At 65.4% G+C, this 14,872-nt stretch overlaps 6 protein-coding genes across 6 annotated transcripts in view; 1 reads left to right on the top strand and 5 right to left on the bottom strand.

Moving 5' to 3' along the window:
- The window catches only part of EMIHUDRAFT_433282 (hypothetical protein), a 1,693-nt gene extending 1,381 nt beyond the window's left edge, over positions 1-312 (top strand). The window contains exon 6 of the mRNA XM_005793597.1: positions 5-312. The gene's annotated coding sequence lies outside the window, so the exon portion shown is untranslated. The remainder of the gene's footprint in view (positions 1-4) is intronic.
- A 178-nt stretch (positions 313-490) lies between these two features.
- On the bottom strand, positions 491-1,037 carry EMIHUDRAFT_199478 (hypothetical protein; the record flags this gene model as incomplete). The annotated part of the gene is made up of 2 exons (XM_005793596.1): positions 491-514; positions 597-1,037. The coding sequence occupies 2 exons, from the start codon at positions 1,035-1,037 to the stop codon at positions 491-493; spliced, it is 465 nt and encodes a 154-aa protein (XP_005793653.1).
- Positions 1,038-3,210: 2,173 nt separating this feature from the next.
- Positions 3,211-3,781, bottom strand: EMIHUDRAFT_199476 (hypothetical protein; the record flags this gene model as incomplete). Its single annotated transcript, XM_005793595.1, has 2 exons — positions 3,211-3,306; positions 3,392-3,781. The coding sequence occupies 2 exons, from the start codon at positions 3,779-3,781 to the stop codon at positions 3,211-3,213; spliced, it is 486 nt and encodes a 161-aa protein (XP_005793652.1).
- A 2,094-nt stretch (positions 3,782-5,875) lies between these two features.
- On the bottom strand, positions 5,876-6,153 carry EMIHUDRAFT_59785 (hypothetical protein; the record flags this gene model as incomplete). Its single annotated transcript, XM_005793594.1, has 2 exons — positions 5,876-5,974; positions 6,043-6,153. Coding segments are annotated over 2 exons (210 nt in total), but the record flags the coding sequence as incomplete, so codon positions are not given.
- A 3,518-nt stretch (positions 6,154-9,671) lies between these two features.
- EMIHUDRAFT_199473 (hypothetical protein) lies at positions 9,672-10,650 on the bottom strand (the record flags this gene model as incomplete). Its single annotated transcript, XM_005793593.1, has 2 exons — positions 9,672-10,301; positions 10,339-10,650. 2 exons carry the CDS (start codon positions 10,648-10,650, stop codon positions 9,672-9,674), a joined length of 942 nt encoding a protein of 313 aa, XP_005793650.1.
- A 1,088-nt stretch (positions 10,651-11,738) lies between these two features.
- 26PFK1 (fructose-2,6-bisphophatase) lies at positions 11,739-14,525 on the bottom strand. The gene is made up of 6 exons (XM_005793592.1): positions 14,231-14,525; positions 13,668-14,154; positions 13,342-13,502; positions 13,080-13,269; positions 12,558-12,939; positions 11,739-12,493 (listed from the first exon to the last, which is right to left on the bottom strand). The coding sequence occupies exons 1-6, from the start codon at positions 14,497-14,499 to the stop codon at positions 11,889-11,891; spliced, it is 2,094 nt and encodes a 697-aa protein (XP_005793649.1). The 5' UTR covers positions 14,500-14,525; the 3' UTR covers positions 11,739-11,888.
- Positions 14,526-14,872: the final 347 nt, after the last annotated feature.

The raw sequence follows: 14,872 nt of genomic DNA, 5'->3' as shown, positions 1-14,872 counted from the left end.
GGGGGGTGGGAGGGGTAATCCAGAGGGGTTGTCGAGTGTGGGTGCGGGGGGAGGTAAAGTGGGACGAAGGGCGGGGCGGGGGTTCGCGGGTGGGGGGGGGGGCACTCTCACTCGGGCGTCGGGGGGTCTCTCCGCGCGCGGTAGAGCTAGTAAGAGGGGGGCGGGGGCGGTAGAGCTAGAGGCCGCGGATACCGGGTATCCCAGATGTGCCGGCCGGAACGCCCTTGGGGAGATAACCGACAACTCGCAGAGTCCGCAAGTGTGTCGTGATGTACAGCTCGGCGTTGCATGTGACTAAATACGTACCCTGGTACCCACAGGGTACGGTGCAGGGTCCACATTGGTCATTGCACAAGTTCAAGTACCACGACAAGCCGCACAGCTCGACCGGCGTGCCGCGCGGCCGCGCGGGCCGCGGTGCAGTCCCTCTTGAGTCTCTCTCTGCAATCACGAGTCAGCAGCCAGCGCAGTCACACACCGCCCCAACGCTTTAGGCAAGCCGCCGGACCGGAGACTCGAGATATGTGTGGGTTCTAGTGAGTCCCCTCGGCGCCGGTAGCTTGACGTAGGCGGTGGTGGCTTTGGAGGGAGAGCACCGCAGCAATTGTAGGGGGCGCGCGCAGCCACAGGTACCCACGCGGGACGAGCTTGCACGCCGCGAAAATGCCATCGACGCAGAAGGCGGCCGCGAGGCCAGCGGAGAGCGCATCGAGGGAGAGTGGCGATGGGCAGGAGGCGCAAGGCCAGGCGAGAAGCGACGGAATGACTCCCCAAGTCAGTCTCGCGGAGGTTGCTGCCATCGAGCTGGAGAGGAAGCCACTGAGCGCGAAGCCCCAGTGCGGCGCGCCCACAAAACTGAGGATGACGCAGCCGTACGTGACCTGTATCTCTGTGGCGTTCAGCGAGGGTCTGCCCAGCGCTCTCCGAAGCGGAGCGAGCCACTGCTCATGCTCGAGCCGCTGCTGCCCTGGGCGACTAAGCACAGCAAATGGAATAATTCCACCCGCGGTGAGAACGCCGGCGACGAGGCGGGTCATGACTTGGCTCGGTGGAAAGGGAGCTGAACTGGCCGGAGAGACAAGCTACCCGGTGGCGACCGAAAGTGCCGGGGCGCGAGCGTGCTGCTTTCTTTTCGCCTTGACCACTTGAGTACTCGGTCGATTCCGCATGGTACGGGACCCCTCCGATCGTCTCGGCCCAGAGCGGTGGTTGAGGCCGATTGCCTCAACTGTCAACCACGTGGTTGACAGAGGCCTCAACCCTCAACCAAGGGGTTGACAGACCCCTTCAATCAACCCCTCAACCACGCGGAATGGCTGTCCACACACACACCCGCGCAAAGGTCTGAACACATTCTCTGTGAACCATTCATGTCGTCTTCTTTAGACGCCTGGATGCTGCATTTGACGCACCGTGAATGGGAGGTGTGATGCAAAGCCCGGAGGATCCGCGCGGGGTCATACGCCACAGGCCAGCAATCACTCGGCGATGAGACTACTGATTTGGAACTAGCCATTTCACTCTGACACGCTAATCTTGAAAACGTCCAACGGAGCTCTGTGTTGCTCCCAGCGCCCTCCCCGCGCTTCCTGCGGCCCTAGCCGATGGTACTAGCATGAAAGGGTCATCTGGCTACCGCGAGAGCGACCCAACTCGTCGACATCGTCCGATGATCATCATTGGCTGTTATTCTGTTGTTACTGTTTTTTCTCCTTCCGTCGAAGGAAAAAGTAAATTGAATTCCATGCCCCTCGCAGGACGCTGGGCACGCACTGGCACGAACACAGGTACACCACGGGAGCCGCCTAAGCGACTCCTGCTAGGACGGCGAGGCACTCCAGCTCACAGCTCACGTCACCTATGCCCTATCTATCAGGAGCGCGAAAGGAAATGCCCGCGCCGTCGCCATCGGCACCACCTCCTCCCAGGCGTTCGAGGCCGGGTCGTACCGCTCGACCGAGTGAGCCGGCCTTTCGACCTCAGCTGACCTCAGGTCGTCCTCAGCGACCCTGCCGCCCACAGCGTACAGCTTTCCTTCCAGCGCCGCCACCCCGGCCCCGAAGCGAGCCAGCGTCAGCGGCGCCACCACCTCCCACGCATCCGTCCCCGGGTCGTACCGCTCCACCGAGCTGAGGACATCGTTGGTGGAGCCTCCCACCGCGTACAACTTGCCGTCGAGCACCGCCACGCCATGGTCGCCCCGCGCCGCCGCCATCGGCGCCACAGCCTCCCACGCCTCCGTCCCCGGGTCGTACCGCTCCACCGAGCTGAGGCGGTTGTAGCTGGCATCCAGTCCGCCCACAGCGTACAGCTTGCCATCCAGCACCGCCATGGCGAGGTTTTTCCGCGCCGTCGCCATCGGCGCCACCGCCTCCCACGCATCCAGCGCCGGATCGTACCGCTCGACGCTGAGGACGTGGACGGCTCCGCCCACAGCGTACAGCTTCCCGTCGAGCACTGCGACGGCGGCAGAAAAAGATAGCCGCGCGTCTGCCATCGGCGCCACCGCCTCCCACGCGTTCGTAGCCAGGTCGTACCGCTCCACCAGGTTGGAAGGTGCGCCGTTGGCCTCAATCTCGCCGCCCGCCGCGTAGAGCTTGCCATCGAGCACCGCCGTGCAGACATACGTGCGTGCCGAAGGCATCGGCACCACAGCCTCCTCTTCCCACTCATTCGTAGAGGGGTCGTACCGCTCCAGCGAGTTGAGGAACTCGCCATCGTTGTGTTCGCCGCCGATCACAAGCATGCGCGGCCTCTCGCGCTTCTTCAGCGTCTCCTTCCAGCCGCAGCGCCACGCGCGGCACGTCCCCTTGAGAGCGTGCTCCTTGGTCGGCAGCTGCGCGAGGATGTGCGGGGCGAGGTCCGGCGAGAGGAGGACCTCGGAGAGGATCCACTCGGGCTGCTCCACGAGCCGTGCGGCGTGCTCCTCCGCCACGCGCAGCGCGGCGTCGCTCGCGCCCGCCTGCGCCTCGATGATGGCGCACAGCTGCGCTGGCGACAGGCCCGCGACGCGCGCGCCGATGCGGTGGGAGGCCATCGGCGCGGGGTTCCCGAGATTTTTCTTTTTTTGAGACACACTAAATAAGACTCCACCTCCTCACTTGAGCTCGACGAGGTACTCTCTCATCGGCAGGTCGTCGTACCCGTTGACACCGCCGTGGGCAAAGGCCGGGTCCGCACGCGAATTTTTTTTCGCAAAGCAAATTCTTTTTAATACGCGTCGCCCGCGGCACGGGCGCCATGCTCGCCGTCCACGCGGTCCATCGCCACATCCCCATCCCCATCCCCGCCTGCGCCCGCGCCGGCCTGCTCTGGGACGGCGCGCCACCGCTCGTCGTCCAGCATGTTGCATGTGCCACCACCGCCGATCCGAGTAGCCGTCGTACTCGACCTCGTGCACGATCCGTCCGTCCCTGTCCTCCTCCCGCGCCATGACGGTCGCAGGATACCACCGCTCGCTGTCGCAGAAGATCTCGAGGCGCGATCCGGTGGGCATGACAGTGTGGCCGTCGAGCGCCGCCCTGGCATCCTCGCGCTGTCGCTTCCGCCGCATCGCCTTCGTCTCCTTGCTGCGCAGCAGGGTGTAGTTCGGGCCCACCTCCGCCACGCTGTCCAGCACGTGGACGGCGCTCGCCATCTCGACCGCGTCGTCCTCCGGCGGAAGCTCCGCGTCGCCCGCGGCCGCTTCCCGAGCGCGCTCGTCGCGCATCCGCTCGTGGTGGGCCTGCCGACGCGCCACGCCGGCGCCCGTGTGCCTCGCCGCCGCGTCCGGCGACGGCATCGATGCTGTCCAGTCAAAGCCTGACTGAAAATCGCCAACGAGCGTGACTCCACGACCGCCGAAAAGTCGAGCGCCCTGCCCCAATCTCGAACAAATCTCGAGTCCTCTCACATTGTACATACATAACACTAGCAACACTGTTCAGCTCTTAACGTTTGACAGCTCTCTACCCAGGGATCTACACGCAATCCGACAGGTTCGGCACCGGGCACCGCCACTGGCCCACTGCGCCTCGGTGTATGTAGATAGAGGGAGGAAGGGAGGGGCGGCGAGAAGCTAGGGGGGTAGGAAGGGGTGGCTGGGTCGTGGGAGCCCCCTCTAGAGACGAAGTCAGTCAGTCTAGCCACGACCCGCAGTATCTGGTGCCTCGCACGGCCAGGAGTGAGAGGAGCCGGATCTTTGCGCTCACGCAATATTGGTTTATTGCGATTGCATTCTCCTGCGATTGATTGCCACTTGTCACGGCCACAAGAGGTTCCAGTATATCTCCTGGCTATCTATCTCCACTGGACTGGCTAGAGTCTCGAATACGTACGCGAAAGAGGGGGTAAAGTACACACGTAAGGGTCGCACGTAGGTAGATACTGCTTCCTAGGACAACAATACGTCTGGGGGCGCCGTACGACAGTGTGATCATGCAAGGTTCAATCCGTCCAGCAGAAAAAGAGCTTGAACTTGGGCAGCACCTGGTCCCGGTCAGCCACCACAAGCTCGTCGTAGTCGACACTCGCGTCCCTGCGGCAAGTCTCTCCCTCCGAGTTCACCGCCTGGAACTGCAGCTCCTCGCTCACGAGCACGTAGTGCGAGTCGTTGCCATTCTTGATGGCGATGGGCATGTTGTCCTCGGGAAAGAAGTGGGACGATGAGCTGGCGCTGCTGGCGCCATGGTAGTCGACCCTACACGCACAGATCAAGTGTTTGCGGACGCAAGCTAGAGAAGGGAGGGGGCAGAAATTGAGAAGCGCCGTGTTAGCGGGTAGACGACGCCGGGCGCCACCCAGCAAGCGAGGACGCAATACTCCTTGTAGAGGACGGGGTCCCGCGGCGGGTTTGCGAGTTGGCCTGTCGAGTAGCGGAGCGCGTACTCGGCATGCGTGGTCAAGTAGTGGCCGTGGCCGAACCAGTCAGAAGAAGAGCGGCTCTCCCCGTGTCGGAAGCCCTGCCTGCAGATCTTCTCTGCGGCCTCGGGAGTGGTCCCGTGGAAAGCGAGGCACACGGGCGAGAGCTTGAGCTGGCTTCCCTGCAGGCAGCGCCTCAAGAGGCGGCTGAGCACGCGCTCTTTCTCGGCTTGTTGGTCAGCCCTGAGGCCATGGCCGGTGGACGGGTTCCACTGCAGAGCAGTCGGCCCCGCATCCATTCGCGAGTGCTGCGTACCCTCGACTCTGCTTTGAAAGCTCGCGTCGAGATGGCTCGATGCCATCATCTCGATCCGAACGAGTCTTGCGCCCTGCAGAGGCCGGCCACCCTTGCCCCCTGCAGCTACTATGCGGCGCAACTCGCTGATGGCCGGCTGCAGCGCGGGCGGCGTGAAGGTGGGCTCGCCATCCTTCCACACAACAGCAGACTTGGACTGCGCCGTCAATGAGAAGACTGCGTATTTCGCGAGAGGGCTGCACATGAAGAGGCTCTGCTTCTCCGTCTCCCGCAAATGCTCCGCAAATGCCTGCGGCGCTTCCGCCCGCGCTGCCGCCGCCCCGTCCGCTCGCGCCACCTCTACCGCTGCCTGCTGCTCTTGCGCCGCCCGCTGCAGCGCCGCCTGGACTGCCGCCTCCGCCTCGGCTCGGAGAGTGGCCTCGCGCGCCGTTGCCGCCTCCGTCGCCTGCTCGAGCCGACGCGCTGCCTGTTCGAACACATAAAGGGTGAGGAGGTAGGCCGTAGTGCTGCCGTAGTTAAGACGGCGAACCTCTTCTAGCTGCGACTTGAGGTGAGCCAGCTCTGCCTGGTGCTCGACCATCACGTCGATGACGTCGTCATCCTCCATGTCCATCTGGGGCGTCGCGGAGGGCGAGTGGGCGCGGAGGGAGAGTGAGCGCGGAGGGCGGCGGGCGCGGCAGAAGAGGATGCGGGGAACTCTAGCGGCGCAGCGCGGCGCGCCTCGGCGGGTGTCTGGTTGCCGTTGAGGCGCTCGCCATCAAAGAGGAAACGGACGCCTTGCTGCGACATGCCCTGGCGCTGGCAGAAGGCGTTCATCAGCTCCGAGAGCGCCGTCGTCTTTTTGCACTGCGGATCAGAGAGGCCGTCGGCAGATCAGACACGAGGACGCACGCACGCCGCCGCCGGGCGGGTCGCGCGCGGGAGGTGCGAGGCGCCTTGAAGAATATTTCGCTGCCGTCCTGTGTCACCACCTTGAGGTTGATGGCATCGCCTCCCTCCTTGACGTCGGGCTTCTGTGCAGCACGGCACAGGCGCAGGCTCAGTCTCTGCGCGGCACGAGGGCGCGGCCGAGGGAATGCGCTTGCGCTGCCGCCTCGTCGCCGCTGCCGGCGATGGCGGCGGTGGCAGCCTCGCGCTCCTCGTCTGATAACGACGATGCGGCGTCATCGCCCTCCTCCACCCTCCTCCCCCTCCTCCTCCTGCTCCTTCTCCTCCTCCTCCATCTTCGCCGCCGGCTCCTCGACATTGGCTGGGCAAGGCCGGGTGCGGCGGCTGTCCTCGTCGCAGCGAGCCCGCTTTGCAGGGCTTGGCACCATCTCTAGGGCCTACCGGCATGTTAAGGAAAACTCGGGGGACTTTCTGAGCACACATTGGGGTGCGGACGGAGAGGACGCCGTCTTGAGCTGCTGCGGCTGATTTCGGAAGAGACGCTCCGCGAGTTGCTTCAGCTCACTCTGCCGCCAGCGGTTGCCACCTACATTCGGATCCGCGGGTGAAATGAGCGCTCACATTTACGCCCCCTTCCGCGCTGGTTACCCGGGTCGACGAGGGTGAGCGCGTAGGTGAACCTGTCTGAAAGCGTCTTCTTCTCGACCTAACAGGGTCCAGGACATGTCTTGGGCGGAGTGGCGAGAAGAAGATGCGCGCGCGCTTGGTCCCACCTCGGTGCGCCAAGTCCCGCCGGGGCCGGGAATCGACAACCCGCAGGCAGAGAGAGTATACTCTGGCACCAGCTCCTCGAAAGCGACGGCCCAAACGAGTGCACCGCACTCGCCCTCGCACTCTGCGCCGCGCGACGCCGGCCGCACGTCCTCGGGGAACGTGAGGTTGCCGTCGCTGTTGCGCAGGAAGGAGATCTCATCGTCTGCGGTGCGTCCACGGGGCGTCCGCTCTGCATGGGGAATCAGATAGTCGAGCTCGTCCTCCTTGACCGCACGGACGTCGTGCAGCCCGTCCGACTTGGCGACGAGGTGGTAGATGCGGAAGAGAAGCCAGCCTAGGTAGAAGTTCGATGGCTCTGCCTTGCGGGCGACGCGTCCGTAGGCCGCTTCTGCGAACCTCTCTCTTCGTCCAAGACTTCGATGTGGTCGCCGATCTCAAGAGACGTCACTTGTCCAACGGCGCCGGGCGCCGACGGAACCTCGCCGCCGCCGCCGCCGCCGCCGCCGATTGTCTCCGCGAGGTCGTCCGTGGGGTCGACGAGCGAGGACATGACGCCAAAAGAACACGCAACGTTCGATTGTGAGGACCGCACGCGGGCGGCTCCTCGGCGTGTCCCGCCCAAACGCGTCTGCGAGGGAAAAATGGAACTTTGGTATGACACGAAAGGGAGGGCTACACGAGGCCCTCTACACTGGAATCAGCAGCTCCTCCACCCCCGCGCTCACATTGCGCCGAACTCCTCGAAGAGCAGCGCCTCCACGCGGCACTTCCCCTCTGCGTCCGTGTACTGACCCTTGACAGCCTCGACCGTCCCGGTCCCCGTCCGCGGGTCCCACATCCCCACCCTCCCGCCCCTGTAAGTTTTATTCACCACTCACAAGCTGTAACCCCTCTTACTACTGACAGAAACAGACTGCCAACACTATCAAACCAGAGGTCAGGGTCCGCGGCCCCCAGGGCCGCCTAGCCACCTGATCTACGCTGCGGGTGTAGGGCAAAACCGCGCCGCTGCAGAACGGTTTTTGCAAAACCGCGCGCCGCAGCGGTGCGAAACTGCGCCGCTACAGTCCCCGAGTGAGGGGAAGCCATCCCCGAGTGATCAGGATCATGTGGCCGTCGACTAGCGACGGCTGCGCAGTCGTCGATCTTCAACAGCCCCCCATCCTCGCATCGGGTAGCGAGACTGAGGATCTGAAGAAGCTAGACGACTGCTAAATCTCCTACTATCGCGCGCACAATTGTACAGCCTCCTCAGGGGCGGAGGATGCCCCTCGCGCGCACAATCGCGCAGCCTCCTCAAGGGCGGAGAAGGCCCTGTGTCGCCCTAGGCGGTGTCGTTCATGATCTCCTTGCGGAACGACTCGAACTCCTTGCGCGGGAGCGGCTTGGTGAAGAAGTCGGCGAAGTTCTTGAGGCTCTCGACGTACTCGACCTTGACCTCCCGGCGGACTCGACGAGCTCCCGAATCTTGAGCTCCTTGCGCAGGATGTGCTTCGTCTTGTCGTGCATGACCGGGTCCTCGGCGACGCGCAGCGCGGCCGTGTTGTCGATCTTGATGATGGTCGGGCCCTTGGGCTTGTAGCCGAGCGACGCGAGGAGCGAGCGCAGGTGGACCGCCTCGCAAGCCGCCAGCGTGCCGGCAGAGATCTCGGCCTCGAACGTCGAGAGGGAGATGTGACCCTGCTTCGGCGTGGTCGTCACCGCACCGACCCGCGCGGAGCCTGGGGGACCCGGAACCTCCCCGTCGGAGGCTGGAGTACCCGGGGGAGGGGACCGAGGTGGGGGAGGTGCCGTGCGGAGATAGCGGGTCGGCCGGCGAACCGGGGGGCCAAGACCGGAGGGCCCCGAGTGAGACCTGGAGTCAGCTGTCGGGGGAGATGAGAGTCGAGCTGACTCGGCCTCTGCGAGTGGAGTCGGGAAGTACGAGCTCGCCGGGGGTAGACCCGTCGCGGCGGCAGCCGGACCACCGTGATCTACGACAAGGAGGGCCACGCCTCCCCGAGCTTGATGAGGGACCGGCGGAGGGGAGGGGTGAGCCGAGGACGATAGAGAGGCCGCGGGTACGGGCGCGACTGGTCGACCAGGGAGAGCCGGCCCGACCTCCCGGGGGGGGGGGGGGGGGTGAGTACGACCCAATACTGCCGTCCTCGCCCGGGGAGTTGGGAACGGGGTCGCCGGAGGCGGAGTCAACGGGATCGGGCAGAGAAGACGAAACGGCGGCGGGGGGCCGCGGCCAAAGAAGGCTAGGAGGTGGAGCCGGGCCCCACATCCGTTGCCCAACCAGCGGAAAGCGAGTGGGGCTGTGGGGGGGGAGGACCGAGAGGATAGGGGGGGCCCTCCGGACCGTGGGTGGGGAGGCCGGACAGAGAAGCCCCGAGGGGAGACGTCGAGTGAGGATGTACGTCGTGTGCGTGTCTGGTGTTTACTAGCTCCGAGTAGAGGGGGCGCTCCGCTGCTAGGGGAAACCCGGAGCGCGGACTAACCCTCGGAGACCCGTGTTTACTTTACGGCCCTTTCCCTGCGAACGCGCACCCCCAGGGCTAGGGTTCTCTTGCCCGCAACCCGATGCCGATCATCCGGCCCGCTGGGTGCGCTTCTCAGCTCCCCGGCCCTGGATGTGAGGTTGCCGACCGCACTCCAAGTGCTCCAAAAGTGCGCCACCCACCCCGTCCCGACCCACCCCACGATGGCGTGCCCGGCCGTCTTCGATCGAGACGGTGAACACTGTGGGTGAACAGTGCCGCGCGGCGCAGGCAAGGTTTCAGTTCCACAGTTACAATAGGGGTGCGCTCCCCCCTCCGGCATACAAGAGAGCTTTCCGTGTTTTTTCGCGTACGTAGATACTTCTCGTACATCATTCGTGACCCGCCCACAGTTTGGCTCCCGCCTCGAGCGGCGGTGCGAGGCCGATGACACCCTCGCCTTCGACCCTGAGGAGCCACTGCAGCGTCGTGCGGAGGCCACCAAACGGGTAGATGTGGATTGCCTCTGCGCCGTGCCGCTGCCCCCTCAAGCGCTGCCACACTGCCACGCGCTCGAGGAGCTCCGACGGCTCCGTCGCCGGCGGTGGAGGACGGACCCCGCACTGCAACGCCATCCGCTGCAGCAGCTGCGCCTTGGCGGGCCCGACCAGCCCGAGGCTGACCGGCGCCTCCTCCTCGGCGGCCCGCAGTGCGTCCACAAAGCCTGTGGCACGCTCGGCGTCAAAGCAGATCTGCGTGACGATCCGGGGCTGCTGCCCGGCGCGGCGGAGGGCGGCCGTCTTGCCTTTAAGGTGCACAATCCCTTCGCCCGTGCTCACGGTGGCACCGATCCCCTCTGGATGTCCGCACAGCCCAACCGTCTCAACGCCACGTCGGGCGAGCGCGCCGCTCTCGAGCAGGTCGAGCGTCGTCGCGAACGGGCCGCCCGAGGGGCGGGGCGAGGCCGGATTCCCATGCGCGGCGGTGTCGTGCGCGCCTTCGTCGCCTCGCACCACGAGCACCTGCAAGGCGAGAGCGGCGGCTAACGCGCACACAGACAGGCTGAGGGCAGCGCTTGCCATGCGCCTCGGAGAGCTGGTTGGAGCAGGCCTCCTGCCACGAGTCGAGCCTGCGGAGCAGCTCGGCCTCGCTTGGCACGCGCGACGCCGCGATGTGTGGAACAGGCTCGACGTGCGGCGCCGAGGCGTGCAAGTGAGCGAGAGCAGCGCCCATCGCCGCTGGTGCATCGCCCGGGAGGCTAGGTAGGTACACGCGCGTCCCTCGAGGCACGAGCGCGAGCAGGCTCGTCGTCAGACTGCTCGTCCCGCTGCCCAGCAGCTTGGTCGGCAGCACCTCGAGGGAGAGGCGCATAGGTCTGTACAAACGTGTGCGCTAAGCGCAGACGCGGCGCGAGAACAAATAACCCACTTGGCGGCGAGGGGGGGCAGCCGCCGCAACAGACGAGCGCACCCCGAGCCGGGGATGCACCTAGGGGTCGTCCAGTTTGGGTTCGCCTTTCACGGGTGGTAGGGGATCACTATGAACCCTGGGGAGATTGCGCTCTCGGGCGTGTCACGCTAAGTTTGGATAAGCGTGTCACGCTAAGTTTGGATAAGCGTGTCACGCTAAGCTCTAAAATAGATAGCATGTTCTTAATGGCCCCACTTCCACATTGGACGCACAACCACCGAGCGCAAATCACTCTGAGTGACACATTTCTTGTTGGCTTCTAAAAATCTCTCTCAACCACCTTGGCGCAATGCGCGTCACCTCGGATTGGCTGCTGGCACTCTCGAGGCTATGCCTACACAGCCTCGCGCGCATGGGCAGTCAAGAGGGACCACGCACCTTCTCAGGACAGCGCCGGCGCCTCTCTCTTGGACCGGCAAACTTGGTGGTCTCGTGTCACCAATGTGGGACCAGTGCGGCATCGCGCCATCGACAGCTCTGAACTGCGCCTCACCACTGACCGGGAAGGCCGCCAAGTGGGCCAGCACAGGTCGCACATTGTGGCAGCAGTCAGCAGTGCATGGCTGATAGCTAGAGCAGCAGCGTCAGGGTCGCAGGGTCGGATCGTGTCAAGCCTCTCGCCCGGCCGGCCGCGTGCAGACGTCGGCCTGTCTGCTGTCTGGAGTGATCTGTCGGCGGTCAGTACGACCGATCAGGTCGGAGTTTTCTGATGGTTGGAGGGTCTATCTGTATGTACTCCTCGAGATCTCTCCAAATCTGCCCTCTGATCAACCGTGATCATTCGGGAAGTCGGTGCTCATAGAGACTGACTCATAGAGCCGGAGCCCCGTTTCCGCACTGCGGCGCGGCGCACGGTGCCTCCGGGGGGCCCCGCGCCGGCCCAGAGAACGCGACCCCTTCTCTGCACACACCACAGGCACTCGGGAGCAATAAGACATGGGCTCTACGGCTACACATCCCGAACCACCCTCTCCAGCTGCAGCTCGATACATTCAACACTCTCCAAAGTCTCAACGACCTCGCCTCAATCAACCTCGACTTCCCCCTCAAGAAGTACACGTAGACGTACGTTCGCTACCGCACGACCAACCTGTACTCGCCGGTGCGCCTCTGTCGGGGGCGGCGACGCCACTCCACTCTCAGAGGTGCGTCTGCCCGTCCGTCTGTGAGCACTCCGGCCCGAGGTAGAAGCGCTCCTCAGTGGGCGGCGTCCAGCCGTCGTAGGTGATTCGGATGACCGTGTGCAGCGGCATCGACAGCTTGGGCGCCTGCGCCCGCGTCCGCCCGGTCAGGTAGCAGTAAAGCAGCCGCAGCACGGCCTGGTGCGAGACGATGACCAGCGGCTCGTGGTACGACTCGAGCTCGTGCACGAGCGGGTCGAGCCGCGCGAGGATGTCGAGGTACGACTCGCCGCGCGGGTAGCGGAAGCCGATCTTGTCGGTGGCGCGCATCTTCGCCTCGGACGGGAAGCTGTGCTGGATCTCCTCGTACGTCATCCCCTCGCACTCGCCCGCGAAGATCTCGTCGAGGTTGCGGTACACGCGCGGCGCCATCTGCTGCCACACGCGGTCGCGGTCGCCGCCGCCGCCGCGGTCCGAGTCCAAGTCGATCCCTCCGAGCGCGACGCCGCCGACGACGCCGGAGAGGCCGCCCGAGCGCAGCCGCTCTCGGAGCCCGTTCGCGCGCGGCGGGGTCCCGCGCAAGCCGCTGCTGCGGCCGGCGCTGCAGCGGGTCGGCGAGTCGCCTGTTGAGAGCAGACGGTGTGAGAGACGCAACTCACAGCTGCCGCGGGTCGGCGAGGGCGGCGCCGTTGGCGAGGGCATCGTCGGCGTCGGGTTCGGGCGGCACGGACGGAGTGCCGAGGTCCTCCTCGCTGATGATCGGGTGTGGGATGTGCTGGGCGGTGAGGATGGTGCGCTGGAGCGAGGAGGTCCACAGGCGCGTCTTTGTGAGCGAGTCGAGGCCGGCAGCCTGCTGGTAGCACACGTACGGCATCACCCACGCGCCGAGCCGGCGCGCGTACTCCTCGCCGGCGGGCGAGAGGGGCGAGTTGCCGCCGATCTTGCCGAGCTGATTGTACGTGGACTGGCCGTGGCGCGTCAGGTAGATGACGTGCGGCGTCGGGTGAACGACGGTGAGGAACTGGGCGATCCGCATCCGCAGGTACCCGTGCATGTTATTGGTGACCACCTGCGGCGAGGGGGCCGGCGGAGGGGGGAAGAGGGTGGCGGCGGCGGGCGGCGGCGGGGCGGGAGGCGGCGGGAGGCGGGAGGAGGCGGGAGGAAGGGGGGGGGGGGGGGGGGCTGCGGCTGCGGCTGGGCGCGGCGCGCCTTGTCTCCGTAGTTGATGAGCTTGATGTACGAGAGGTCGTCCTCGGAGCCGTCCTCCTGGAGCGAGACATACACGCGGGCGAAGCGGTTCACCCGCGCGTGGAACTCACGCACGAGCCGCGGAGGGATGTCGTCGCTCTCCTCGAGGGCTTCGGCGGCGGCGGCGGACCAGTCGTATCCGGAGCCGTACCTAGTCGAGGGTCGCCTCGGGTCACCGTCACCTCCGGTGATCTGGAGGGCGGCAGACCCGCCGTCTCTGCGCCCATGATTGCGCGAGGAGCTGGCCCGGGTCGGCCTGCCGGGGGTGGCGGGCGAGGAGGGCACGGCGATGCCGCGCGCGTTCTCCTCCCCCTCGCGCGACTGGCGCGAGTCGCGCGAGTCGCGCGCCTCCGCGCCGCGAGAGAGGCGCCGCTCATGGCGGATCTGCAGACGGGCGAGGGCAGCTGCGAGTCGGTGTGCTGTCGAGGTCGGCCGCGTGAAAGTGGGCGGGGGAGGAGGGGGCGGGAGGGGCGGCGGAGAGGCCGAGTGGGGCCGCCCTCTCTCGGGACGCGCAGTGCGTGCGCGGGGCGGCGCGTGGCTGCTGGTCACCTTGGACAGCAGGTTTTGCTCCATGAGCTTTGCCGAGTTGACTATCACCTCGATGAAGATCACCTTGGCACCGAGGCGCTTGTCTGACTGGATGGTCTCGGCCGCCCAGCGCCGCCGCTCCTTGGAGGTGCACGCCCACTTCTCGTAGAAGCTACCCATCCCGTCTGACGTGAAGATGATGGCCACCTTGCCCGAGTCGACATTCTTGCGCCGCCGGTCCGCCTCGTCCACCAAGAGGTGCTGCTCGGTGTTCTGGATCTCCTCGCGCGCCGCCGCCATCGCCCGCTCGGCGGCGCGCGCCTGCGCGGTCTGGCAGTTCCGCGGCACCGGCACCGTCATGTTCCCGCCCGCCCGCCTCGCCGCCTCGCCCGACGAGTTGAGGAAGAGCTTGAGGTCGCGCGTGAGCGTGTTGGCCGACGCCTCGATGCGACACTCGTCCTGCGGTTGCGCCGCGTGGCCAATGTCGACGGGCTGGCAGCCCATGTACCTGCGCATCGAAGCCGCGGTGAGCGGCGCCTTTGCAGCGGTGGTGTGCACTGGAGCGGGGCGGCGGCGCGACGCACTCTGCGACGTCAAAGAGCTTGACCTCTGCGCCGTGGAAAAAGTAGAGGTACTTTGAGAGACGCTGTGCGATGAAGCACTTGCCGCGCTCCGGCAGACCAATCACGATGAGAACATGGCGCACGCCGATCAGGCCTGCCATCCCGGCCGAGGGCGGTGGGACGGAGGTCGGCAGCGGGTTCTCGGACGTCGGCCTGAGCAGGTGCTCCTGGCTTTTCACGTACACGTCGTTGAGCGCGCCGGAGCTCTCCACGCGGGGTCTCGGCTCCATGCTGCGTCGGCCTTGTCTTTCAGGTTCTCTTCGCACCGCTGCTCAGAATTCGGCAATTTGCAGAAAGAATTTTACGCGCCCAAGTGCCCTGCCATCCCTCCCTTGCTGTCGTCCTCCCATCCCTCCCTTGGGTTGTCCGTTTTCTTTCTTTTCTTTCTTTGCTGTCATATCCTATGCGAGAGAGATCCCCTGTGCCCTGTGCCCAGCCCTCTCCGCGCGGCGATGCGCCCTCCCCCCTCGCTTTTGCAAAATCCTGCAAAGGTGGGGACGTGTCTGTCCTCGACCCAGCCCTAGCTTGGGATGTCCGTTGTATTTATTTATTTATTGCTCTGTTTTCTTTCTTTCTTTAGCCAAACAGCGCTCCGTCTCCAAT

The sequence above is a fragment of the Emiliania huxleyi genome (assembly GCF_000372725.1).
Source record: "Emiliania huxleyi CCMP1516 unplaced genomic scaffold EMIHUscaffold_10, whole genome shotgun sequence".
Classification (NCBI taxonomy): Eukaryota; Haptophyta; order Isochrysidales; family Noelaerhabdaceae; genus Emiliania; species Emiliania huxleyi.
Note: the sequence above shows the minus strand (reverse complement) of the source record. Positions and strands in the feature narration are given on the sequence as shown.